The sequence below is a fragment of the Panthera tigris genome, chromosome A1 (genome assembly GCF_018350195.1).
Source record: "Panthera tigris isolate Pti1 chromosome A1, P.tigris_Pti1_mat1.1, whole genome shotgun sequence".
Taxonomy (NCBI): domain Eukaryota; kingdom Metazoa; phylum Chordata; class Mammalia; order Carnivora; family Felidae; genus Panthera; species Panthera tigris.
This window is the reverse complement of record NC_056660.1, coordinates 192541837-192568008: the sequence shown is the minus strand read 5'-3', so window position 1 is coordinate 192568008 and position 26172 is coordinate 192541837. Positions and strand designations below refer to the sequence as shown.

General features: G+C 43.6%; 1 protein-coding gene across 4 annotated transcripts in view; it reads left to right on the top strand.

Moving 5' to 3' along the window:
- Nucleotides 1-26172, top strand: part of GRIA1 (glutamate ionotropic receptor AMPA type subunit 1) — a 301502-nt gene that overhangs the window by 139388 nt on the left and 135942 nt on the right. For 3 of the 4 annotated variants that reach the window (XM_042960057.1, XM_015535468.2, XM_015535469.2), the window contains exons 3-4: nt 18263-18502; nt 21435-21619. In XM_042960057.1, the coding sequence (XP_042815991.1) occupies nt 18263-18502; nt 21435-21619 (425 nt within the window). The remainder of the gene's footprint in view (nt 1-18262; nt 18503-21434; nt 21620-26172) is intronic. The other variant, XM_042960060.1, reaches the window with a different exon arrangement.

Sequence of the window (26172 nt, the reverse complement as noted above, 5' to 3'; positions counted from 1 at the left end):
CAATGCTGTAGAGTTGATAAAAATGAGGAGACTCTAAGTAAGGCCTTCCTTCTCCTGCTGTCCTGACACCGAGGATGTAAATACTTTTAATCTCACATAACAGCTCGGACTGTTTGGTGCTGGTGACTAGGTTGAGGAGGATGCTGAAGCCGCATCTGGGCTGCATGGGATACCATGCTAGGATATGGCAGCCCGGCCTCATATGTGATACATTATGGGGAAAATAAGAACCGAGACCCCTGCTTTTAAAATGGACATTTTAATGTGATGAGGGAGACGGACTCATGAACCACTAGTAAAGTCTTGTACAAGAGAAAATGAAGTAAATTCTGCAGTCGACGTATAGCATGTTCTATACATTCAGAGGAAAGGGCAGCTCATTCTCCAGAGGGAGAACAGGGCAGACAGTGCCCCCATGTCCTAGCACTGCATCCCCTGGAGCCCAGATACGGCTTCAGAATCCCCCTCAACCTAGTCACCAGCACCAAATAGCCAGAGCTGTTATATGAGATTAAAAGTGTTTACATCCTTGGTCTCAGGAGAGCAGGAAAAGGAAGCTCTTAGAGTCTCCTCGTTTTTATCAGCTCTCTACAATGTCACTCATCACAGACATTTCCTATGTGCCTTCTTCTTACATTCCCCAAAATGGATCACATATGATATGTTGAATCAGCAAATGAATCACTCAGCGAATGTCATGGTGTTAGATATGTTAAAAGGTTATTTAGCATAATAGTAAGAACTCACTTTGTGGAATCAGACATACATTAGAGTTGAATTCTATCTCTGCCATTATTGGTTCTACATGTCCACCTCCCTCAGTCCTTCTTAAAAAAAAAAATAATAATAATAATAATAGCATTTACCCTCTAGGGTTGCTACAGAGATTAAAAGAGTTAATGAATGTAAAATGTTGTCTATTTGCTAGCTTCACAGGGACCAATATATGCAAGCTGCTATCAGTAATATTAGAAACTATCATCATCATCACCATCATCACCATCATCATCACCATCATCATCATCACCATTTGTTGCCACTATTATTATGCTAGTAACCAGAATCCCCAAACCCTAAACAGCCCCTCTCTTTCCTTAGATATAAGAGGGAAATATGTAGCTGGAAGACCCATGGAAACTTCTTCCCTCAAGGTGCTCACCTGATCTCAGCTCTCTGGATCTCAGCACTATGGGGACCAGAAAAGACCAACCCAAGGCAGTATGGATGGCAGGGGCGGATTTTTCCCAATGTCTCAAATAAGGCAGATCCAAGCTTCCCACCTCAGATCTACAAAAAGGAGGCCCTTTGTACTCATACTCAAGGTAGCTTCAGGCGTCATAACATCCTAAAGACACAAATCCAGCAGGGGTTCCATGGACCTAGCACCACGGCCCATAACTGGCCTTGCCACCTGCTTACCTGTCTCAGAGGAGGCACTGGGGAAGGGGGTCACGCTAAAGCAACAAATGGCCCCAGCTGGGAGGGCAGGTGGTAGTGTGGCAGTGGTGGTGGTTGTATGGCCTGTATGGGTGTGAGGGAGGTCGGTAATGTAATGCTCTAAGGTATATGTAGAATGTATGGAGGAAACCAGAATTTGAAACATAGAAATGGTTATTGGTAATGTGATTAGTGGGAGCAGAATTGGGATCTGCTTGGATCATGCTTGTATAACCCATGCCTATCCTCTTACAGCTGAGGAAACCAAAGTCCTCACTTGAGGGAGGGATAGTCCATTTTCTGTGGGGAACAAAGGCAAATGAAAATTTAAATTTCCTTACTGTCTACAGCCCATTGACAAGTTCTTGAAACAGGCAGAGTGACATTCTTCTTGGAACTCAGCTGCCTTGATGATGACACTTTGCTAAGGGCAAAAGGCAATTTTATCCCAAACCCCCAGGATCCTATATGTCTACTTGAACATATAAAAATCCCTTCTATAATTTGGCTATTGTTGAAAGCACTGCTATAAACATTGGGGTACATGTGCCCCTATGCATCAGTACTCCTGTATCCCTTGGGTAAATTCCTAGTGGTGCTATTGCTGGGTCATAGGGTAGTTTATTTTTAATTTTTTGAGGAACCTCCACACTGTTTTCCAGAGCAGCTGCACCAGTTTGCATTCCCACCAGCAGTGCAAGAGAGTTCCCATCTCTCCACATCCTTGACGGCATCTGTAGTTTCCTGAGTTGTTCATTTTGAAAACTTCCTTCATCTCAATCCCTGCTGACCCAAGATATATGTTGGCAATCATTCTCCAAGCTTATGACCCCTGATATACATCTGAAGGCTGAATGTTTATTAAGTAGTAATAAATAACCTTTTCCTAACAGCAGCTAGCCCTACAAGGTCCTGGAAACCTTGTTTCCAAAATATCTTAGAGACTTAATGCTATCCCTAACCCCCTCCCAACCTGAAGGTTTATAATCAGTCACCCATCACAATCCCAGTGCAGCTCTTTCTGCCCACAGGTCATGTCCCCATGCTTTAATAAGACACCTTCTTGTACCCAAGATGTCTCAAGAATTCTTTCTTAGCCATTAGCTCTGAACCTCAACAGTTCAAAGCACATCACATTCACTTAGCGATTCATTTACTTGGCACTCGTTATACTTCTCAATGCTATGCAGTGGGTCAGCGGGCTGAGAAAAGGAGAAAGAGGTCCTGCCCTCAAAACGTACAGCCTTAAATTAAGAGGAACAGATCATTAACAAGCCAACCATCAATTAGATGCAGTGAAATTTCTCATAACCAAGTTCCATTCAACCATCTCTTTGGCTTGACCTGCATGCCCCATTTTCTCAGTAAACAACTGTGCTGACACTCCTGGAAGCTTCTGGCCCATAGCCTCATCTCCGATCAGCCCATCTAGTTCTGTCCATGTCAGCTTTGTTGGAAATATGCTAGGAATCATTTCTGTTGTTTCCAAGCCTAGTTATACTTCTGTGTTTTTATTATATTGGGGCATTGTAACTGAAAAGTATGTAAACTGGTGAAATACGAGTGCAAGACAAAGTTGTTTTATTTCTTTGGAAACTAAGTTAAATACCTTTGAAAGTCTCAAAGATGAATCACTAAAAACATTGTCATGTTAGGTGTAGGCGAGACAACTATAAAAGTTGGGGGAAAAACAAATTCTGCACTTACATTTATTTTATAAATGTCTTCAAGTTCCCACTGTATCAACAGATTGATAAATACATGGGCACTTAGCAGTTTTAAGCTAAAAGAAAATACCTGCTATGAATCATTTTTTGTGATTCTCCTTTTTGATCATCTTTCACAAATAATCTAATTTCAGCCCCCATTGCATCAGATAAAAGGGCTTCTACCGTAATTACAACTTGAGTAAAGTGCTGTGAAGGAGACAAATCAAATGCTGTGACAGAGAACAGTGGGTAACCTACTTAGGGCCGTCCCTGAAAGACTGGCTGAGTGGGCATGGGAGAGAAAGTCCTAGCTAGTGCGTGCAGCATGATGGAGGCCTTGCTGTGTCCTAGGAGCTGAAGCAGTCGAGGAGGGACAGGGATATGAAGAAAGAAGCTGTTTAGGTCAGCAGGACCCCGACAACAACAGACCCTTAGAGGTCATGCAAAGGAGTTCAGACTTTATTCAAAGCATGATGAGAAACCTCAGAAGAGCTCAGAGCCATGGTGTTAGGATAAGATCTGATTTCCATTTTCAAAAGAACATTCTAGCTGCTTTGTGAGGAATGGATGAGGGTGGGGAAAAAGAAGTGGGCAAGGTGGAGGCAAGGATAAAGAAAAGTGATGAAGGAAGTGATAAAGTGTAATAAGTAGGCATGATGAAGACTGACAGAGGCATTTGCCAAGGTGGTAGCAGGGACAGAAAGTGGGAGAGGTAGATTCACTTGGGATATCTCTGGAAGGACTTACATCATGTTTTCTTTAGTCAGCGAATCAGTGTGACCAAACTCACAGCTAACTTTTGAGAGACATTTGTGATCTGATGAGGTAAAAAATAAAAATAAAAATAAAAAATAAAGTCCTACCACAATTCAAGCAACGTGGTTTTCTTTTTCTAGTTTGATATTTACTGGCTGTGCTACTCAGAGAAACCTCCTAACCCTTGGAAATTCATTTGACTAAAGGGAATAATAATATCCTGTCCAGTCTACTTCTTTTCTGGTTGTGTAATTAGAATAAAATGATGGCTTACCTGTATAGTACAGTTCATAGTGAATTTAGAACTTTCACAGCAGGTAAGGCAGGTATCATTGCCCTCACTTCACAGGTGAGCAAACTAACAGTTACAGAGCATCTACTGTAATAAGACCAGGGCTGGGCTGGTCTTTGCAAAACAAAGTCAACCCAGCCCTTAAATAAGCTCAACCCTGCCATAAATAAGCTCACAGTCTTGTGAAGAAGACAGACATGAAAATGTTAAATTACAGACTATCAAGATAAGTACTAAGAAAGTGCATTAAAAACTCAGAGCAGAAAGTAATTTTTTTTTTCTGGAATGGCTAGAAGGCTGCCCACTGGAGTCAACATCTCAGTGGGGTCTTGAAGGATGTATACAAGTTTTCCAGGTGTGGAGGGGCATGTCTGAGGAATGTGGGAGAAAGAGACCTGGAAAGAAATGGTTTGCTGTGTTCCACAGTGTGTTTGGGTCTCCAATGTTCAGTGGACTATTAGGAAATGAGGCAGGAGACTGAATCAGGGCCAATGAGGCTCTCCCCCGTGGAGTTGTGCGGGTGCGTAAGGCCAAAGCAGGAAAGCTAGTCTGTTAGCTTCATAGTCATGCTTTCCTCAGCTGCTCACACTGGTTCTACATATGTGTACCCATGCCTTCTCCTCTTTCCTTCCTCACTTACTGTTTTCCCAAGGATTAGCTTGAATCTCAGCCTTTCCCCCCCACACCACCTCCTAGAGCTCTTCATTTTAGTGGGGACAGACAAAGAGAACACCGCAGGATAGTGAGAAACAGAAATGCTTTTATTCTCAGCATTTCTTCCAGAATTCAAGCAGCCTGTACTGTTTTTTGGCAGCAGCTGTTTCATCCTGTGTTTTGAGAAACCTTACAAAGTGATTCAAATTTTGGTACAAAAGGAACTAAATATCTGGAGTGGGGGGTGAGTGTCTCTGCAGAGAAGCAGCTGGGCTTTTGTTAAAGAGTCTCAGTTGGTGGAAATTGTCTAGGAGACCTGAGTTCCAGTCCCTAGGCTGGACAGCATGCTTTCGTGCCCCACCTCTCCCACCTGGAAAATAAGTAAGAAACTTTGTACTTGCAGAGGTGGAAGATTGTTAGAGCTAATTGAATCTCACTTCTCTTACAAACGAGGAAATGAACTCCAAAGAGGGGAAATAATTTGCCTAAGGTCATATAGAGAACCAGCAGCTTGTTCAACCAATCATTCATTCATTCATTCATTCCATTCAGCAAACATGTTTCCATGTCTTCCATGTGCCAGGCACTGTGTAGATGCTAGGACTGTAGTGGTAGATAAAATAGTCATAATCTCTGCCCTATTGGGGGAAATGAAATGACACAAATAAAAACTTAAAGAGGATAATTAAAGACAGAGATAAGCTGTGATGGAAATAAGGCACTGCTGTAGAGAACAAAAAAGCAGGCTGTATCCTTTGGAGAAGGACTCTCTGAAGAGAGAACACGAAAGCAGAGGCCTGAGGAGTGAGGAGCCAGGCATTTAAAGAGGGTGGAAGAGCTTCCCACAGGAGAACAGCATGTGCAAAAGCCCCAAGGCAGGAAAGTTTGGACTGTCTTGAAAAGTAACAGAAAGACCAGTGTGAAACTGAGGCAGGAGGAGCACGGCCTGGGAGCAGAGGCAGGATAGGTAACAGGGGGCCGAGCTCGCAGCCTGAAATTTCAAGTGCCCTCTTGGGTAGACTCTTGATGGTTTTTCACATCCCTGTTGGAAAGGAAAGGCAAGTTCATGTTCATAGCAACATTCTATTATTGGTTGAGCATTTGTTTTAAATGAGGTCTCAGTATGCTTTGTTGAGACCATGCATTAGAAGAACAGAAGAAAAGGAAGAAAGATTTAGCTTTTCTCTGTCCAACTCTCCACTTGCTTAGTGTTCAGCTCAAGAAACCAGCCAAGGGCAGAGGTCAGGAGTAAAGTCAGACATCAGAGAAGGTGGAAGTTGGTTTCTGGTGCTGTCATATCGTTTTGAGATCTGGAACTGCTTGTCTTCTGTAGCCTCATTGTATCCTTCATTCTTGTCCATTTGCCTTCTCAGTGGATACACCCTTGCTGGAAAATGAATTTCACTGATTTTAGGGCACCCTTGGGCTGTCATCTGCAGATTCTGGTGATACCTTGCCTTGATTGATGGGTGCCAGTCAGGTTCATGGGTGTGTGCTGCACTGTAGGCTTGCTGCTTGGCTTAAATAAACCCATTTATATGCATGATTTTCATAGGAAAAGAATAGCAAATAAGAAGCAAAATACTTTTTTTCTCCCCCTCACCTAGGACACAGAATCAAGATAGCCAAAGGGAGAGTCTGGCTTCACCTCATAAATGATTTATCTGGTCTGCCTTGCAGTCATGGTTCATTCATAAACCAGCAGAAGTTGCTTTATGATGGGGGGAGAGGAGGTATGGAGTGATGAGTGGGCCAAAGGCAGAGGAAGCTATGATGTTAATCTCTCCCACAACCCCTTCCCTTTTGTCAGGATCCTTGCTTTTATTCAATCTGCTCTGGCTGTTTAGCGTGCTAGTTCCCAGAGGCTGCCCAGAGGCAGAGCTAAGCGCATATAGTTCCTACCTGGACTCTTCAGTGAACCCCACCTCCTAGCCACAGATGAGGCACTCTCTCCCCAGCCCTGGACTGCAACCTTCTCCTTAGCCCTGGAACCCAACCCAAGAATAGGCCCGGCTTGACCTTATCTTCGAATGCAATCCTAACCTTGTCCAAACAGAGCCCTCACCGCAGCCTCTCACCCAGCAATCCTGACTCAGCTCCCACATGCAGCCGAGCCTTGGCCTTGCAGGGTCCAGACACAATGTCATGAGCCCTCTGGTACACACCCAGTTTTGAAAATAAACCTCTCAAAGTGCCTGCCCTCTCAGGGTTGGGGTCTCCCCCACCTCAGTGTAGTCTGTGGCTGTAAGGCAGCGTTTCAGCCTTCTCTAGCCCAAAGCTGGCCAGTGCACAGGAGAGGAAGCCTAGAGATCTACTTGCCATATTGCTGTCTGTGTGTTGACACTTCAGTTGGAGCCTGTCTGTGTGGTGGGAGGCCCCATTGGCTCTTGCACGGAAGTCAGCAAACATTGGCTTTCGGTCAAATGGGGACATCATCAGTTGACTTCGACCATCTCAGGGTTCCTTTTGCCTGCGCTCCCAACAGTGTGACTAACCACAGTCACCACAGAAGAGCCACAGATGTGAAAAAGAAAGGTGGGCCGTCACCTGTTTCTGTCATTCCTCAGCTGCATGATCCTTGGCTCCTTGTTCATACATGGGCTCAAGGGTCATCATTCCTGCCCTCCTTACCTTACTGGGTATTCACAAGAGAAAATGGATGTGAGAGATTTAAGAGTCATACAATACGCTGTGAGTTATTATCATCTCTCCCCAGATTTTGCCAGCGTCCCGTCCTACGTGCTATCCAGTAGCAGAACAGCAGAGTAGGAGCTGGCACTCCTACACAGAGTAGGACTACAACCCACAGGCCCAATCTAGCCCACTGCCTGTATTTAGAAATAAGGTTTCATAGTGTAATAAAATTCCACACTCACCGATTTACCTTTTGTCTTTGGCTGCTTCTAGCATGGACTAGTTGCAGCAGAGACCACATAGCCCACAAAGCCTGAGATATCTACTCTTTGGCCCTTTGCAGAAAAAGGTTGCTGATACCTGGCAGAGAGGGCCAGAGCAATGGCCCTGAAATTGGAATACCCGTGTTTGGATTCTGAATCTTCTACTTACTTTGACCTTGGACAAGTTGCTTAGCCTCATTCTCCTCTCCATAAAATGGGAGGATAACCATATCCCGACTCCATACTACCAGATTAGTAGTAAATGAGTAATTCATATAAAGCACTTAGCATGAGACCTGGCATATACAGCAAGTGCTCGGTATTGGCTGGTAGTATTACCCAGGGAATGGAAGCTCTGGTTTGTGGTACCAGACTTTCAAGGGACAGAATAACACAGCTCAAGGCACAGGCCATGGAGTGGAACAGACCTGGATTCATATCCCAGCTCTGTCACCACATGCATGATGTGTGGAAGATTAATTAATCTCCTGAACTTCAACCTCCTCATGCATGAAATAGGAAAAAAAAATTACTGTCAGGAGCGAATGATAAAATGCAGGTGAAGTGCTTAGAACAGAATTGGGCACAAACTAAACATTCAGTAGAGATAGCAAATACTCAACTCTAATAATCAGAAGAAGAACAGCGTTTTCCCAAGTGGTGCCAGCCATCCAGGATAAACAGGCAGTGGGAAGCTCCGGTATGCTGACATTATGTGAGGTTAGAGGGTCTACCTTGTGAGTAGTGGTGCCCTTGATACCAGGTTTTGCATAGTCTAAGCACATGCAAATTAAAAAGACTCTAAACTGGAGTTTGTCACAGAGCTATCTATTGGGAGGCTTTTCTCTAAGGCCAAAAGGCCCTCAGGACCAGTTTCCTTTTTAGCACTAATAATCTATGATCCTGTGATTGTTCTTGGACCAAGTGATGGGTCAGGGAAGAGAACACACACACACACACACACACACACACACACACACACAAACACATATGCCATTATAGGAAATACTCTGAAAGATCCTTTTCCAATAATACTACCTGGGTACATAGTAATGCTAAGTAGTTTGCTTTGCAGGATGAAATTGCCCTTATTTTTAATCAGTTTGATGTCCTAAGGGTTGAGTTATGTAATGGGATGTAAACCTTCTTGTCTAGGGAGCACTGGCTAAGGAGACCGCATGTTGTGGGTGGAATGCATTAAGGTAAGCTTGGTTCTGGATGCCAGCCTAAGAGTACAGCTCCCATTCTCTTTTGGCTTAAGGTAACAGGGAGTGATGGAGTTCAGTGGGCTGAAGCATGGCAGCGGAGTGGGGTGTTGTGTATCCTACAAGCTCATGGTTGCTAGATGGTCAACCTAATTTAGAGGACTGTGAGACAAGTCACATCACCAAGCATTTATGTTTATTCCCTACTCAACTCTGTGGAGGTCACTGCTTATTGTATATATCAATCAAAATGATGAAGCTGGAGGGCCTCCGGCTTCAAGAGGACTTACACCTCCATTGTGAGTGAAAAGATACAAAGTCAGTTGGTAATATAAAAGAAAAATAATGAGTGCAAACCAATGCAAGTAAAGACTTGGATGCAAGATGACACCAGCTGTCAAGAATAGTATCAATTGATTAATATAGATAAATGATTTACATTGACTCATTCTTTCATTTACTTATACAGCAAAAATATTGTGTAGTCATTGTGTGATACTGTCTTGGGATTATAAAGAATAATATAAGCTTTGTGAGGGCAGAGATATCATGTGTCTTATTTGCCACTCTATTCCACAGTATCTAACCCAGAGGAGACAGGTAACAATGACTAAATTTCATTCAGCTCCTTACTTAACCTTGGTATTTAGATGTATGTGACATTTATGGAGTTCTTAATGTGGTCGTGGACTTTGACTTATAAAATACTGGCAAAGAGAAAGTTAATAGACATCTGTTGGTTTGATGTGCCCACCATCCGCTTCCTCTCTGTTCACAGCACCTTCATTTCCTTTTGGCTGCCATATTAGTAAGATAGTTAGTTGTTCTGCCTTCCCTTGACCAAGGTATAATCCAGGCCCTGAGCAAGACCAGGCTTGAACTGAATGGATCAGTTATCACAAGTGGCTAGAGCAGTAGTGAAAACTGAAGAGACTGTCCATGAGAACCCAAATTCCCAAACTTCTATAGTGTCTAACTTCTCTAATGCCCAGGTTTGTATTTTTTCTTAGCTGTGGGCCCATCATATCCTTACAGTAAACTTCTTTTTGTATTACATTAGTCTGTCTTGATTTTTTTCTCTTAGAATCAAAGAACTTAAACTAATGAAGCATGGGTGATAGATAAAAAATGATAAGAGACACAAATTTTTCTATGGACATTTAAAAGAATGAGACTTTTAGACTATAGTTAGGAATGGGGAGGCATAGGAACTTCATGGAGGAGGTGGCATTTGAGCTAAAACTTTAAAGAAGGGAAAATATTTGGAGAGGAAAAAGGCAGGAGGCAGGAGGGCTTTTCAGGCTGGAGCAAGAACATGAACAAATGTCCCAGAACCTAAAGCAAGCCTAGAAACATCTGAGGAACAGCAGCATCTACAACTAGACACCAGTGAACTCACTGATTGTCCATGTTTGAGGTCCCATCACACCGAAGTCAGAAGATGTTGCCCTTCCCATGTTCCACAGAGTCAGAACCACCTTACCCTCCACAGTGTCTTTCCTTCACTGACCTGAGCTTTGAGATGCTAGAACTGAAATGTCTGGTAAGATAAGCTAGAACTGACTTCTCAGACCAAGGTGATGTTCTGGAGCTCCAGAGGCACCCAGATCACACATGAGGTACCATAATCATTAGGGAAGTGTCAAGTTTACTCAGAGCTGTAGGATGTTTTCCTCTATGCTCATCTCTACTGCTTCCCTCCTTTCTCCCACACTGCATCCACACTGGCCACCTTTCTGTTTCACAAGCTCACCCATCTTTTCCTGAGCCTTTTAAGAGCCTTTGTACTTTCTGTTCCTTCTGCCGGAAACCATTTCCCTGGCCCTTTGCCTGGCAGTCTCCTTCTTATGGTTCATCCCTCAGCTCTAGGGTGTGTTCCACAGAGAGGGTCTCCTTGACCATCTTCTCTAAAGTTGCCCTGCCAGAGGCTCTCACATCCCATTTCATTTTCTTCATAACACTTATTGTACCCAAAGTAATCTTGTTGACTGTATATCATTTCTCCCCGCTCTCTAGAACCTAAGCTTCATGATAGCTGGGTATTATCTTCTTATCCAGTGTTGTATCCCTGGCCCCATCTTGCTACCTAACATCTACTACATGTTCAATAAACATTTACTGGACGGGTGGATGGTAGAGAGATAGAAGAAAGATGGAGAGAAAGAAGAGAATAGTCACATCTGTAGAAGTACACACCTCCAATGAGTATTAAAGTTTTATTAGAGGCCTTCTACCAAAATTAAATAAAAAAAAATTTGAGAAATGCCAATTTGGTGTGAACTCCACTGTTTGGGGAAGGGGCCTGTTCATGGTCCCAGATTTGCTTCTTTGCATTTACTTTTCCACAACCATATTAGACACCTGAAGAGTCAGTCTGTTTGTCCTGTCCCCTGCTCCTGGTTTCATGTGTCAGCCACAAAATGGGTCTAATTCCAGAACCAGGGGGCCCAGTCTTTACCTAATTCTCACCCTCATATACAATGACACATCATTGGCTTTCAGTGCCTGGTAATTAATACTCAGGTTTCCTAATAAATATACAAATCTGAGCAGGGGAGGATGACCCTCTTCTGCATCTCCTTTTGTTGCCATGTCCCAACTGGGCTCTAGGGCCAGCACGAAGAGAGGTCCCTGTGAATCTGAGATGAATCCAAAGCCAAAGTAAAATGCAACATTGACACGTGACACAGAGACTTAACTTCTCCAGTCCTGGAAAGGCCCTTGGCAATGTGGTCCCTACCCTCCTCCGCCTCTGTACCACATCCCTACCCGAGTCATACTGGATTTCCTGGGGTTTCTCTCAGGTCTCCTCCTCTCTTTCACCTTATTGCCCTTGGATAAACTGGTGCCTCTACCTGGATATCGACACAAAGTGCTTAGTACAATGCCTGGCCAGTAGTAAATGCTCAGTAAACACTGGCCGTAATAGCAGTTATGAACCTTTATTCTATGCTTGAGCCCCTTTTTACTCTTTGAAAATATCCTTTCTTTCCCTTAATGTAAAAACTTTGCTAACCCCTCTGTAAGCTCTATGAAAGCAGAAAATATGTCTGTCTTGTATCAACATGGTATCCCAATTTTCTGGGAATATTAGTTTCTGGTGCTCAATAAATATTTGTTGAATTTAGCAAGTGGATGATAAGGTTTTATCTAGTAAGTAAGAGGGAAGCCCTGGACATGTCTCAGAATCCCTAATAACTGTGATGTTGTATAGAGGGATGGGGACAATTTATATCAATTATAGTAATTTGTTGCCTGTCAGTATTAGATCTTGGATGCAAGACAGTATAAGGGGATGGAGTGCATTCTTACTGCCCTCTGAGTGACGGAAATAAAACACTTTTGACATCACAAGGTTAGAGTCAGATCAGGAATGCCATTCCTACCAATGAGGATAGAAATATTCAAGGAGGAGGATGAATATCTAAAGGTCCCCCACCCCACCCCTGCATCTACTTTCTGTCTCCCTCCCCCAAAATGAAATTGTCCTGTCACCTCATTATCCACTATTTACAATGAGGCTGCCACATTTCCAGGGACTGAAGCCAGGAGCCAAGGAGATATGCCGGTGTGAGAAGCCTTAAATGAAGTGACAATAAAAAGGAGTTGCTGATACAGGAGTTCCCTCCCTGGGAGAGAGCTGTCAGGGCAATGCCCAGGGCTGGGGGATTTATTGATACTAAGTGGATGGTGCCCTAACCAGGAATGATGATCAGAGGTTTGAGTGAACCAAGGATGGATTTGGACAGCCTGCGCTGTGCGTGGGCTTTCCTGCCCTTGCCAGTCCTGCCCTCCCACCTCCCCAGGAGGGAATTCCTGGCCTCGTTTTTTACTCGCTCTGATTGTCGCACACATTCTGCTGCTGAATCTCTTGGAGGCAGGGACCGCGGAACCTGACACCCTGGCCGCGTTCCCTGAACGCTCTGTGTCTTCTTTCTTTGCTGGGTCTTTGCTGTTGCTGCTTCTTCTACCTGAAATATTTTTAAAATATATATATTCTTTCCTTAATTTGAAAAAAGGTGACAGTGTTATATTATTTTTAGGTGTGCAACACAGCAATTCAACTTCTCTATACGTTATGCTGTGCTCACTGCAAGTGCAGCTACCATCTGTCACCACCCAACGCTGCTACAATACCATTGACTATATTCCTGGTGCTGCGCCTTTCATCCCCAGATAGAATTCATATGTGTAAGGCTGCACCCCAGTCCCTCTCTGGGCTGATTCCCACTTATCTGTCAGTGTCAACGCTCTCCCGTCCTCCTGGAAGCCTTCTTTGCTGTCCCCAAAGGCTGGAGTCAGACGTCCCTTCCTGAACCCCGAAGTCACCCTTGCCACAGCACTTATACTGAAGCCGTACCACCTACTTTGCTGTCAGGCTGTCCCGCTGCCCAGATGACAGTCCTCGAGGTCAGGGCTTACTTCACGTGCCACTGCACCTCCAGTACCCAGTGAGTGGTGGGTGTTAGATGTCCAGGGGTAGATGGGTAAGCGAATGGACTGATGGGCGGGCCGGAAGAAGGACAGACATGTGTATATACGCTTTGCCATGAAACACACCCCCAGTTATTTTTTTGTGTTATTTTAACATCAATGGACCTGAATGCAGTAAATGCACCTTTAGGCGGTATCAGAGAAAGGCAGCATTAAATGAGAGGATTTTCTAGACACTGCAGGTAACTCAGGTACCAAGACTGTTTTTTACCCAAATTTCTGGGGACAGAGGGAGGCATATCACAGAGGTAAAGAACTCAAGCTCTACGCCCCCACTGGTGGAGTTGAGATCACAGCCGTGCCTTGCACCGGTCCTGGACCTCACTTTACTAATTGTAACCTACCTCATAGGCTGAAGGGAGCCAATGGAAGGGAATGTCCTTGTAGGTGCTCGAGTGCCGGCTCCTAATTACTGCTACCACAGGCATTTTACACGCCACTGCTGTCTTGAGTGGATGGTTCCACACAGAGTCCAGCCTGCTCTGATTCAACACCAGCGGAGTTCTGATGCCGCTTCAGAATGTTACCATCTCTTCCTCCTGCCTGTGGTGCCTGACTTACCGTCTCCACCTCCAGCCCCCTTTCTGATTATCCCCCAGACAGCGGGTTAAAATTGCATCCTGCATAGAACTCAAGACTGTGGATGCATCTAGATTTAGTGCTGGGGGTTTGTTGCAATCAAATCCAAGAACTGAGAGCCTTTAACTGCTTCTGGGGGTTGGAAAAGTACACTGGAGGTTGCTAAAAGTTTGGCCAGCAAATAACTCAAGTCTTGTCAATCAGTAAACATATTTGAACGAATTAGACTAGCATCTAGGATATTGGAGCCTGAAGGGATGTTACATATGACAGAGTTCAAACCACCATTTTACAGATGGGAAAACTGAAACCCAGGGAAAACGTGGGATTTACTCAAGGTCACAAGAGTAATGTGTTATGATAAAACCAAAAAGAGGCTCCTCCAGGTCTTCTGGCATCTAGTTTACTACTTTTCTTGTAAGACTACTTTTTCTCTTCTGATTGAGTATTTACTATGACAGATTCAAAGAAATGCCCTACAACTACCAATTATATTTCACGATATTTAGCCATTGACTGCATTGTTGTAGGCCTTGGGCCTACAGAGTGCCTCTCTGTCTCTCTCTCTCTCTCTCTTTCTGTCTCTCTCTCTTTCCATCTCCCTGCCTGTCTCTGCCTCGCTGTCTCTATCTCTTTCATCTGTCTCTCTGTCTCTATCTCTCTCTGTCTCTCTCTCTGTCTCTCTCTATCTCTGTCTTACACTCTCTCTCTCTCTGTCTTTCTCTCTCTTTCCATCTCCCTGCCTGTCTCTGACTCTCTGTCTCTGTCTCTGTATCTTTCTCTCTGTCTCTCTCCCTGTCTCTGTCTCTGTCTGTCTCTCTCTCTGTGTGGCTGTTCCTGCTTGGCTAAGATGAGAAGCTAGCTTGAAGTTCAGGTGCCGAGCAGCTCTGTGGCCCAGGTCCAGTCAGGTAGATCCAGGCCAGGCTACCTCCAAGCCAAGCTATTTTAGGGAGCAGTGGGTAAGTGTACCCTGTTAGCCTTAGAGGATAAAGCACTCAGTTTAAGAGAAGATAAATTTGAAAAAGGAAAATCAGGAGATTAATTTGAGGGGGAAATCTCCCAGCCTCTTGTGTATCTAAGGATCTGATCGTGTGCTCCTACTCCTATTTCTTGCACCTCCATTTCCTCCTTTGCTTCTAAATTCTAGCAAGAAACACCAGCCACGAGGGCCCCAGAGGCCCAACTAAAGGTGTGAATCCAAGTGGATGACGCGAGGGAATAGATCTGGAACATAAGATTTATATCCCACAGGATAATATTTCATTGCAGCAGGGGGAGAAGAAATCCTAAAAATACCATACAGAGCATATTATAATATGCTAACGGGTTTATGTGCTCCCTCTATCCATTTCACTCAGTAAGATGGATTGTGCTTTTTGACAAATCTATATTTAACATAGGGAGAATAATACACAATGTACGCTTCCTGGTGGGGAAATCCATATTTATGGAAATCTTGATTCTGGCAATTACAATAGATATTTAAAGACAGTACCTATTGTCTACTGGGAACAGATAGATTGTCCTCATTAGGGTGGAAGAGAAAATCTTATGAGTGGGAAAGAATAAACAACTACTTTACAGGGGCAGGAGGGTCCAGAGTGAGCCAACAGTCATCTCTGTTCGGGCCCAGCTCCCCTTCATAGCCCGTCCTGTGGACCCTCTCGTCAAGCATCTGTCATTCATTCATTCTTTCCTCCATTCAACACATACTTATTAAGCCCTTCCCTGTCCCAGGCACTCTGCTGGCTCTGGGGCACAAGTGAGACCCCTGTTTTCAGGGATTAACATTGACCCAAGCAGCCACAACTATAAACAAGCAAAGAAAAAGGCAATGATTTCAAATAATAAGAAAGACTGAAATAAGGCAGGGTGATGTGACAGAGACTTATAGGCAGGTGTGGGGAGGCTGGGGTCACTACTGAGAAGAGATGATGAAGGAAGACCCATTCTGGGGGGTGAGATCTGACCCGAAAGGCAACTGCAGAAAAGGAGTGATCTTTGCAAAGAGTTAGGGACGAGCCCTGCAGATAGAGGAAGGGAGCAAGTGCTGCTGAGTCCAGGGCAGAGTAAGCTCAGAGCCCCGGGGAATAGAACCAAGGCCCGTGCAGCTAGAGCAGGGAGCAGGGAGAGGTGTATAAGGCAGGAAGGTTCTGAGGGGCCAGTTATTCAGGCTCTGAGTTACAGTCAGATGTTTCTTGTGTGCAATGGGAAACCTCAAAACTCGTGAGAGGTTTTGCACAAGGAAGGGAAATTGTGTTTTGTTAGTTTTGTGTTGATTTGGTTTTGGGTTTAGTTAATTAAAAAGATACCTCTTGCTTCGGCGGGGGCGAAGGGATTTGCTGAAAACCAGAAGCCATAAGCCTAGAGTCCATGAGAACTCCCTTCAGATACTGGGAGGGCCATGGAATATGGGTTCAGAGAAGATATTCCATGAGCCTCTGGTCTCAAAGAGTTATCAGTCAGGGACTGGGCACCTTGAGAGGTACTGAGTGCCCAGTAACTACAGGTATGCAAGCAGATGTTAATGTGTTCCTACCCGGTTTCCTGGAGACAGTATTCTGGTTTTCAGTGGGGATCAGACACATGACTCATACAGTTCAGTTGCAATCTTTAAGAGATGAACTTTCAAGCCCATTAGCTCCAGGGACTGAATCAGAACTAAGACTCACAATAGGCAACTGGGTACTGGTGGTGAGTTGCATTCTTTAGTGCAGCATAGACCAGACGATCTTCAATAACATGTTAAAAGTATTCACCAACAAAGGATCCTGGGGACATACAGACTTGACAAGATCTGGGTTAAAGTTGAACAGGATCCCTCACAATCTTTTATGTAACTAGAGTGCAACTCACACCTCCAAAATGCGGACAAGGTGAGCACCATTTCCCAAGTTTATTTGACCAAAGATGCCTTTTCTTTTTTAAGGAGCATTTTGTTGAATAAGGTTTTATGGAACACATTTGGGCGATGCTTATACAGCATAATTTGAGACCCCACATACAAGGTACTGCAGGGTCATGGAAGCAGACGATGTGTTAAAGAGAACAACAGATCTAAGAGCATCAGCTTTTCATCTTAAAAAAAAAAAAAAAAAAAAAGCACTGATAATGCCAAAGTCCCAGGGTTATAATGAGAACTAGATAGACTAATATATGTGAAAGGACGGCAAGGTACCCTAAAATACGACTACTGTGATTGAGGATGACTCATCTGCCTCACCATCCATATTTGGAGGGTAATTTCAGGCATGGGAGATAGCTTTAGGGTTGGTCACCTACCCAACTGGGGTGAAGAGTATGAAACCATCCTGTATCCCATATTAAAATGAGTTTAGTAGCTAACCAACCTGGTGTTTGGCCCTATGACTTTAGTTTTTAAACTTTATCTTCTAACCAGCAGTGTAATAAAGCATAATCCAGGACTGGGTCCTTGCAAAATGGCTCCCATGGGGGTGTTCATACAGTTAAGCTGTTACTATGTCTGATACACTGGGGGGGTCTGAAAAGTCAACTAGCAGGATGTACAAACACAAAGTGAACACTGGCAGAGAAATGTATACCACAAGCTAAGGGTAGACTGAGAACATCAATACTTGTTTTCTTCAACATGGATCTGCAGCAAGCTGGCAGAACTCCTTGATTCTGTAGCAACTTTTAATGCTTTGCCTTAACACGATGGGCAGTGTCATAGAAAGATGACTGGATGGGGGTTAAGATACCTACCCAACTCAGATATGGCCTAGATGTGCCATCTTGGACATGTTCACTAACTTTCTGAGCCTTAGTTTTTCCCTTTTAAAAATGATTCAGTCTTCCCTCTTCTACATTAAGAAGACCATTGCAGAGATAAAGAGACATATAAAAATGAGAACATATGAAGAGAACATAAGAGAGAACATATGAAAATGGTTTAGTATATTTATCATTAATAAGCATGGCAACGTCTGGCTTAGAATTGGGACCTTCTAAACATTGGATGAGACTGATAGACATGTGGATTAAACAGATGGTTGGGTGAGTGGGATGCATAGACATGTAACATAGGAAGGCAGTTGGACAGACTGGTAGGTTGGAAGGACGCATGGATAGATTGGTTGGATGGGTGGATGGCCAGATGATAGATGAATGGAAGAATGATGAGTTGGGATGGATGAACCAGTGGATGGATTAGTTTGGGAACCATCTGCCAGTTTCCTTGCAGCATCTTCTATTAATCCTTCTCTTCTCCTCCTCCAGTCTGTTCCCAGTTCTCTAAAGGAGTCTACGCCATCTTTGGGTTTTATGAACGGAGAACTGTCAACATGCTGACCTCCTTCTGTGGGGCCCTCCACGTCTGCTTCATCACACCGAGCTTCCCCGTTGACACCTCCAATCAGTTTGTCCTTCAGCTACGCCCTGAGCTGCAGGATGCTCTTATCAGCATCATCGACCATTACAAGTGGCAGAAATTCGTCTACATTTATGATGCCGACCGGGGTAAGCCAAGGGTTAGGGGAGGGAGACTGTTGAGATTGGAGAGAAAATTGCCAGAGGAAGGAGAATGATGCCTCCCTGCCTCATTGAAAAGCAAGGGAGGAATGATCCAGAAATTCTTTATTTCTATGGACTGATTGCTCATGGCTAATTCCCAACTCACAGTGTGGAAACACATCCTCTGAGAGAGTAATTCTCTTAACACACCATGTCACTCTACAGCTTGCCAAGCTTCCATGGCTCCTGAGTCCAGGCTCAAAGCCCAAGGGCCTCCATTGAATGGCTCATGACTTATGGTGTAGGTGTTAGGAGCACAGACTCTAGAGTCACACAAACCTGAATCTAAATTCTGTGTCCTCTCCTCTCCCACTGTTTGTCTTTGCACAAGCTCTCTCTGCCTCAGTTTGGGTTTAAATTCAGAATGAGTTGGGGATAAAATTTTCTATGCCTTCATTCCCTCATCTCTGTCATAAGATGAACCTAATCTCTACCTCCTAAAGTTGCTGTGAGGATTGCATGGGGTGACTAGAAAGTTCCTGTCAGTGCCTAGGATACAAGTGCTCAGAATCCTCCATACTTATTAACTGCCATCATCATCATCACCATCATCACCATCACCCCTCCAGGCCCTTCTAGTTCTGCTCCCACTTTCATTTTGAATTTTACGTCACATTTTCCAAATGTTTCCTATGCCCTTTTCTTCTCTGCATCTTTCCTCATGCTGTTCCTCTTTTCTGGAATGCACCTCCTTTCCCAGATCTACATATGCGAATCCTTCCTCTCTTTTGCAGCTGCTCAAACACTGCTTCTCTATCCCCTAATCCTTAAATGGGAACTTTCTCTTTTTTTTTCTGATACCTGTGGTGGTTGTATTATACTCTCCTGCCTTTCCCTTATATACTAAATGGTCTTCAGAACCTAGTCATTATTGGTATAAATAAATAAATGGATTGTGCAAGGTGTGGAAACTGAGGAAGGGTAGTTTTGCCCTGAGTGAAAGGGAGGTTTTGCAAGAGGTTCCTGTAGGAAGGCTTACAAGACTTTTGAGTAGAACAATGGCTTGTGAGACTGTGTTTTGGGCAGTGTTAGGCAGACATTATTCAATGAGGAGGAACTAGCAGAAGAGACCCAGAAACATTCTGTTTTCTTCAATTTTCCCTCGATTCTCCTCATTTTGAGGATTTCCCTTCTCAAACAGCAGTCATTGGGAGGATTGCCTGCAGAAGGGATATTTCATGACAGCCCATAGCCTACTGAAGCTTGAGGCCTGGAAGGGGCAAACCTACTTCCCCAAATCCATAAAAATATAATTTTGATTATAGAGAGTCCCCTCTGGGTTGGCAGAAGCACCCAGGTTCGTGACTGGACTCTGCCTGTCTCAGAACTCTGAGCTCAGAGCTCTGCCATTTGCTAGCTATGTGACCTTGGGCCAATGACTAAATCTCTCTGAGCCTCGGTTTTCACATCTGTGGTGCAATAGTGATAATAATGATATGTATCTCACAGGATTAAGTAAACTGAAAACAAGAAAGCTAGTAGAATGGCACCACACACGTAGTACATTTTCAGTAAATGTGAGGCTTAAGCACACCAAACAACTTGTACTGAAAAAGGAAACAGCGACAAGAAGGCGTAACAAACCGATCAATCTGTAGATGATTCTTAAGGCCAGGCACCATATTGGTCACTGCAAGAGGGATTAGCAGTGTTACAGGGAGACAGAAATGATGTACGCACAAAAGACTGAGGAGTAATGCAAGAGTGAAATAACCATCTAAAGTAGGCAAGAAATTGACTTCCATCTTCCCCTCCAAAGATGCCTATACTCTGAGAATTTGGGGAACCTTAAATATGTTCTATTAGATGGCAAGAGGGATTAAGGTTACAGATGGGATATATGTTGTTCATCCACTGACCTCAGAGAGATTATCTTGTATTATTCATGTAGGCCTAGTATAATCACAGGGGCTCTCAAATGGGGAAGGTGGAGGCAGGAGAGTCAGTGTCAGAGGGTGATGTGTGACAGGCTTGACCAGTCACTGCTGGTTTTGAAGTCGGAAGGGGCCATAAACCAAGGAATGCGAGCAGCCTCTAGAAGTTGGAAAGGTGAGAAAATGTTCTCCCGTAGAACCTCCAGAACGCAAACGCAGCCCCATCCACACCTTGATTTTAGCTCAAGAAGATTCACTTCAAACTGACCTGTGTCAATATAAGATGATAAATGTGTGTTGTTTTAGACCGCTGAGTTTGAGGTGATTTGTTACAGCAGCAGTACTAAACTAAGACACCATTTATGTCTTAAAGGTGAAACAAAGTAGCATTGAGTAACAGGCTCCTCTGTCCTTTAACTATAAATCAGAAGAGAATAATTTAATTCAGTACCCACTGATTGAATACCTACTATGTAAAAGGCAAAGTATTAGGTATTGATACATATCAAATATTCATGAATTTACAGTTATTAGGTGCCTATTTAGATACTGGGTTAGCACATTTAATAAGCAGCTACTAAATGCCCAATAATAATTAATATTTCTAAAATCCTTGCCATGTATCATACATTTTCATTTAACACTCATGATGACACTGAGGTAGGAATTTTTAACATCACCGTTTTGCCCTTAAAAAAAACTAAAGTTTGAAGAAGCGAGATAGTCTGTGTGAGGCCGTTTAACCAGCATATTGTATGTAGCATGAGGATTTGAGCCTTGGGTTCTATTTTAATCACACTGACTGCTAAGTTCTGGAAACAGAAGCACAAAAGAGACCCACTGCCTGCCTTCAGTGAGCTCAGACTTGCACAGTGAGAGAAAGCTGGAGCTGAGCTTGGTGGACGAGTCAGGTTGGGGGAGACAAGGGAGGTGGGTGCTGAGTGGAGGCGGGGTGGTACCTGTGTATCCTGATTGCCACTTCTCTTGTCTTACCCAATTTCCAGGTTTGTCCGTCCTGCAGAAAGTACTGGACACAGCTGCTGAGAAGAACTGGCAGGTGACAGCGGTCAACATTTTGACAACCACAGAGGAGGGATACCGGATGCTCTTTCAGGACCTGGAAAAGAAAAAGGAGCGGCTGGTGGTGGTGGACTGTGAATCAGAACGTCTCAACGCTATCTTGGGCCAGGTAGTAAGAGGAGCAAAGGCTCAGAGTGGGTGAGGGCAATGGTTTAAGAATGGGCTGGATGGCCTTCTGCCTTGAATGTGACAAAGAGAGCTCTTGATTAGATGAGATAGGTGACTTCCTCGTATTCCGTAATTTATAAATTTTAATTCTGAATTTTTAAAAAAATTTTTAGTGTTTATTTTTTTGAGAGAGAGAGAGTGTGTGTGTGTGTGTGTGTGTGTGTGAGTGGGGAAAGGGCAGAGAGAGAGAGGGAGAGAGACACAGAATCGGAAGCAGGCTCCAGGCTCTGAGCTGTCAGCACAGAGCCCGACGCGGAGCTTGAACTCACGAACAGCTAGATCACGACCTGAGCGGAAGTCAGAGGCTTAACCGACTGAGCCACCCAAGCGCCCCTCATTCTGAATTTTTATGAAATAGCACAAACAATGAGAGACTTGACAGTAGGCCTTCAAGTTGTTCTCAGATCAGTTGACCAAAAACTTACCCCCTTGTTTCCCTTTATGGTAGAAGGGAGATTACGTTGCACTTTAGATCTCGTGAACATGGGGAACACAGCCTGGAGAGCCAGATTCCTGGGTTTAGCTCTGGGTTCTGTCACTCCCTGGTCTAGCCATCAGCATCTCATTCATTTGGCCCACTGACCTGTCTTAAGAGTCCAAAGCAGCAGGAAGCACTTCTCTTCTTCCTGTTTCCTTGAACACACTCATGTGTCTGAGAAGTCTATTGATGGTACATTCTGGGAAAGGGCACTGTAACTTCAACCGCTTTTAGCCAGAGGTTTCTAAACCATGGTTCTCACCATCATCAGAGCTGGAGCATGTACCCACTGTACAAGTAACAGGCCTCTGTGTCAGTCTCTTATCTTTTTGAATGACACCAGTGTATGCAGGTGAGATAGCAAGAAAGTAGATAAAGATAATAGTTTTAGGTACTTGACAATATGACAGAGCTTGTTGATGGCCTTTCAAGACCCTGGGACCCCCACCAGGAGTCTTGCTGCCAGCTCAGCAATCACTCAGAGGCCTCAGCAACAGAACAGAGGAGATTTTAAAACTCGGGGATTGTTTAAGGCATTAATTATGTAGTCTGCTCTACAAAGGGTGGATCTGGCCTCCGCTCTTGGAAAGAGAAGCCAGCAAAAATTGTTTCCATGAGATGGGAGTTCCCCAGGTTGGAGTCAAGGGATTTGAAAGCTGGTTAAATGAATCAGTATAGGAAAATGGTTAAGCCGAGAGACCCTGGAGACAGAGTGGCTTGGAGATAGAACCCAGCTCTAGTATTTACTAGCAATGGGGTCTTGGGCCAGGTTTTTCATCCATGCCTTGGATTCCTGATCTGTGAAATGGGCACAATAATAATTACAGCTTCCTTCAGAGGGCTCCTGTGAGAGTGAAAAGAATCTAGTCATGTAAAATACCTAGAACAGAGCCTGCCCCACAAAGAGTGACATATGTAAGCATTTCCCTACTTTTGCTTTTTATAGCACTAGCTAGTACTGCCTTCTTGAGTCATTTCCCTCTTTGAGCATAAGTGTCCTCATCTGTAAAAGAGGATGATGGCCCCTGTTCTACAAAGCTGATAAAAAGATTGGAGAAATAGGAGTTGGGAGAAGTGCTGAATGTTAATTAGGTATTCTTAATAGACTGATAACTTGTCCTCTGTTGTTATAAAGACAATAGCTGGTGCCACTATTTTCTGAGCACTTGCCACATTCCAGACACCATGCCAAGCCCTTTCCATGCATAATGCCACCTCATCCTCATATCAACTCTATAAAACTGCTTCTATCAGTTCCTCTATTTTCTAAATGAAGAAACAAGGGACTATACTTGCCTGGGATTTCACAGCTAGCATATAAGAAAAGCGGGGAGTCAAACCCATCTCAGTCTGGTTATAAGACCCAACTTTCCCCAAAATATTATGTTTCAGCCTCTGCTGTTTATAACTACCTCCCGTGTCAAAAGACAAACTTGTTTTTTAAGGAAGTGACTTGTTTATGTGGGCATTTTAGGGTATAGTATATTAACTCAACCGTTAGATTCTTCTGTTCTGAAAAAGCAAGACCAAAGAGCTGAAAGGATCTTACAGATCATTCGGTTTACTGCATGCATTCACATTTTACAGATGGGATAACTAATGGTCACATTGGTTGATTTGCCTTGGGTTCAGACAGCTAGTTAGTGACAATGGTGAGTCTCGAGCTTGCAACTAATAACGGCTGGCAGTCTGACAGCTTGGCATTGAGCATTCGAATTGGGATCTTTTCGGTCCAATACAAACGTCCTGCCTAACCTAAAGAGGGAGATAGTGATTCTAAATTCCAGGTGGGGAATTGCCTATCTGTCTCCAGGCTCCCAACTAGAATATCAGCATTAGGAGGGCAAGGATTTTTGTTTCATTTTCTTCCTTGTGGTATCCATGGTGCCTTGAAAGGTGCTTGGTATGTTGTAGGTAGTCAAAAAATATTTTTTTGAGTACACGGAAAGAAGAGGGAATCAATGAAGGCTCTAAGGAAAGATCCCAAATGTGAGATAGGTCTGAATATTTATAGGTAGACATTGGCTGGATAAAAGCCATTAAGTTGGAAAGGAGGGCATATAGGGAGGCCCAGAGGGCATGTGAGGGCTGAGGTTGCAGGGATGATTTAATAAGCCAGGTGAAGGATGCTGAGTGCCTACCGGGAGACAGTGACAGAAGGATGAACACACGATCGTGACTATCTTTGGAAAGCATTCTAAGGAGTTTGGGGTTTATTCTGTAGACAGTCAAGAATCAGAGAAGGTTTGTGAGAAAGGAATTGGGTTATTAGAATATAATGCTTTTTCAATATATTAGACACCAAATTATATAGTGCAATCATTAAGTTCAGGATGAGTTAGAGATGAGAGACACCAGGATTAGGCCATCCATCACATCACCCTGTTTTACTGTCTTTGTAGTGCTTCTAACGTGCTGAAATCTTGTTCACTTATCTGTTTACATATTTACCATCTGTATCCCTACTAAAACATCAGCTCAGCTTCTTGAGGGCACGAGGACCTTGCCTCTCGTATTCATAGGTTGGCCCCCGCACATAGCATAGTGCTTGGCATATCGTCCATGTTCAATAAATATCTCTTGGTTGGATTAATTAATCAGAGAAGGTTATACAGAGTAGCTGGGATTAGAGCTCAGCCATAAAGGTGATGAATAATCAGAGAGAATGGGAAAGGACATTCCAGACACAAAGATTATGAATTAAGGCAATACAGTGGAAATGAGCTTTGAAAGAATGGGGTCAGCAAGGCTATGGGCTCCAAGTGAAATTATACATTACCCTCATAACACCTGCTTCAGTTTGTAAGCTGGGGGCATTCACCTCTTCATCTATTTACTGTGGGTTTCCTTCCAGTAAAGTGGGACCTCCAGAAGGGCAAGTACCAAGTGTGACTCACTTCCCACGCTGTCTGCAGCGCAGTGCTTGGTACATAGTAAGCATTTAATAAATGTTTGTGAAAGGAAGGCAGGAAAGGAGGGAAGATAGAGCAGTGGGTAGGTAGGTGAATAAATGGGTGGAAAGGTTGGCAATATGTTGAACCATATGAAATTACTAATTTTTATCAATCAGTAGTCATCAATTATCATCTGTTGCTTATGTTTCAGTTGGTAATTTCATCTTGCAGAGGCTATTCTTATCCAATGCCTAAATGTGGTAGGCTGTCAAATATCTTTTATTTGCCTGTTTTGTGTTTACTAGAAGCTGAACAGGTTTTTGATGAAGGCATCTTATTGTTGAAAGGGTAGCAAACCGTTTGACAAGAAGATGGAAAAGTAATGAAAAATTATTAATAAAACTATCATCCCAATAGTATTTGAGCTCCATGGTCTGGAATTTCACAATCTATCTACTGTTTCAGAGCATTCATTGTGTGTGCTTGCATTTAATTATTCCCAACATAAAAAAAAATATGTGAGCCGCTATGCACATACATCCAATTAAGTAGATGTCTGAATGTGGATTTTAATAACCTTGAAAATTTATTCAGTTAGACAAGAAGCCCAAGTGCTTCTCATATGTTTTATGCCTTCTTGTAACAGTGCAGGAGAGGAACTGAGCAGAATGTTCTAACCCCAATTTCGTGATTAAAAAATAAAGAAATAGATCAAGTTAACTTGCAGGCTGAGCTCGGGCTAAACCAAGACCTGGTCTTAGCTATCCCTCACTGGGTAGTATGTCTGGCTGCCCGAGAAAACCTCTGGATAATTCTTTCCACAAAAATTCCCCACCACCACCACCATGATTACAAATAGTTTGCACATTCAGGATGGAAGGGTTTGGGGGGGACCCTGGCTTTTAACGATTAACCACAATCAGGTGTTTGTACAAAGACTCACAACAGTCAGGTTCCTATCCTAACACAACTACCTGACTACTACAGGATCTGGGCAAATAATTTCCCCTTTCTAGGTCTAACTTACACTCTGTATAGTCAAAGATTAGACCAGATGACCCTGACATTCCTTTCCAGCTTCCAGGTTGAGTGGTCAGTTAATGTCTGGGTCCTCAACTGGTT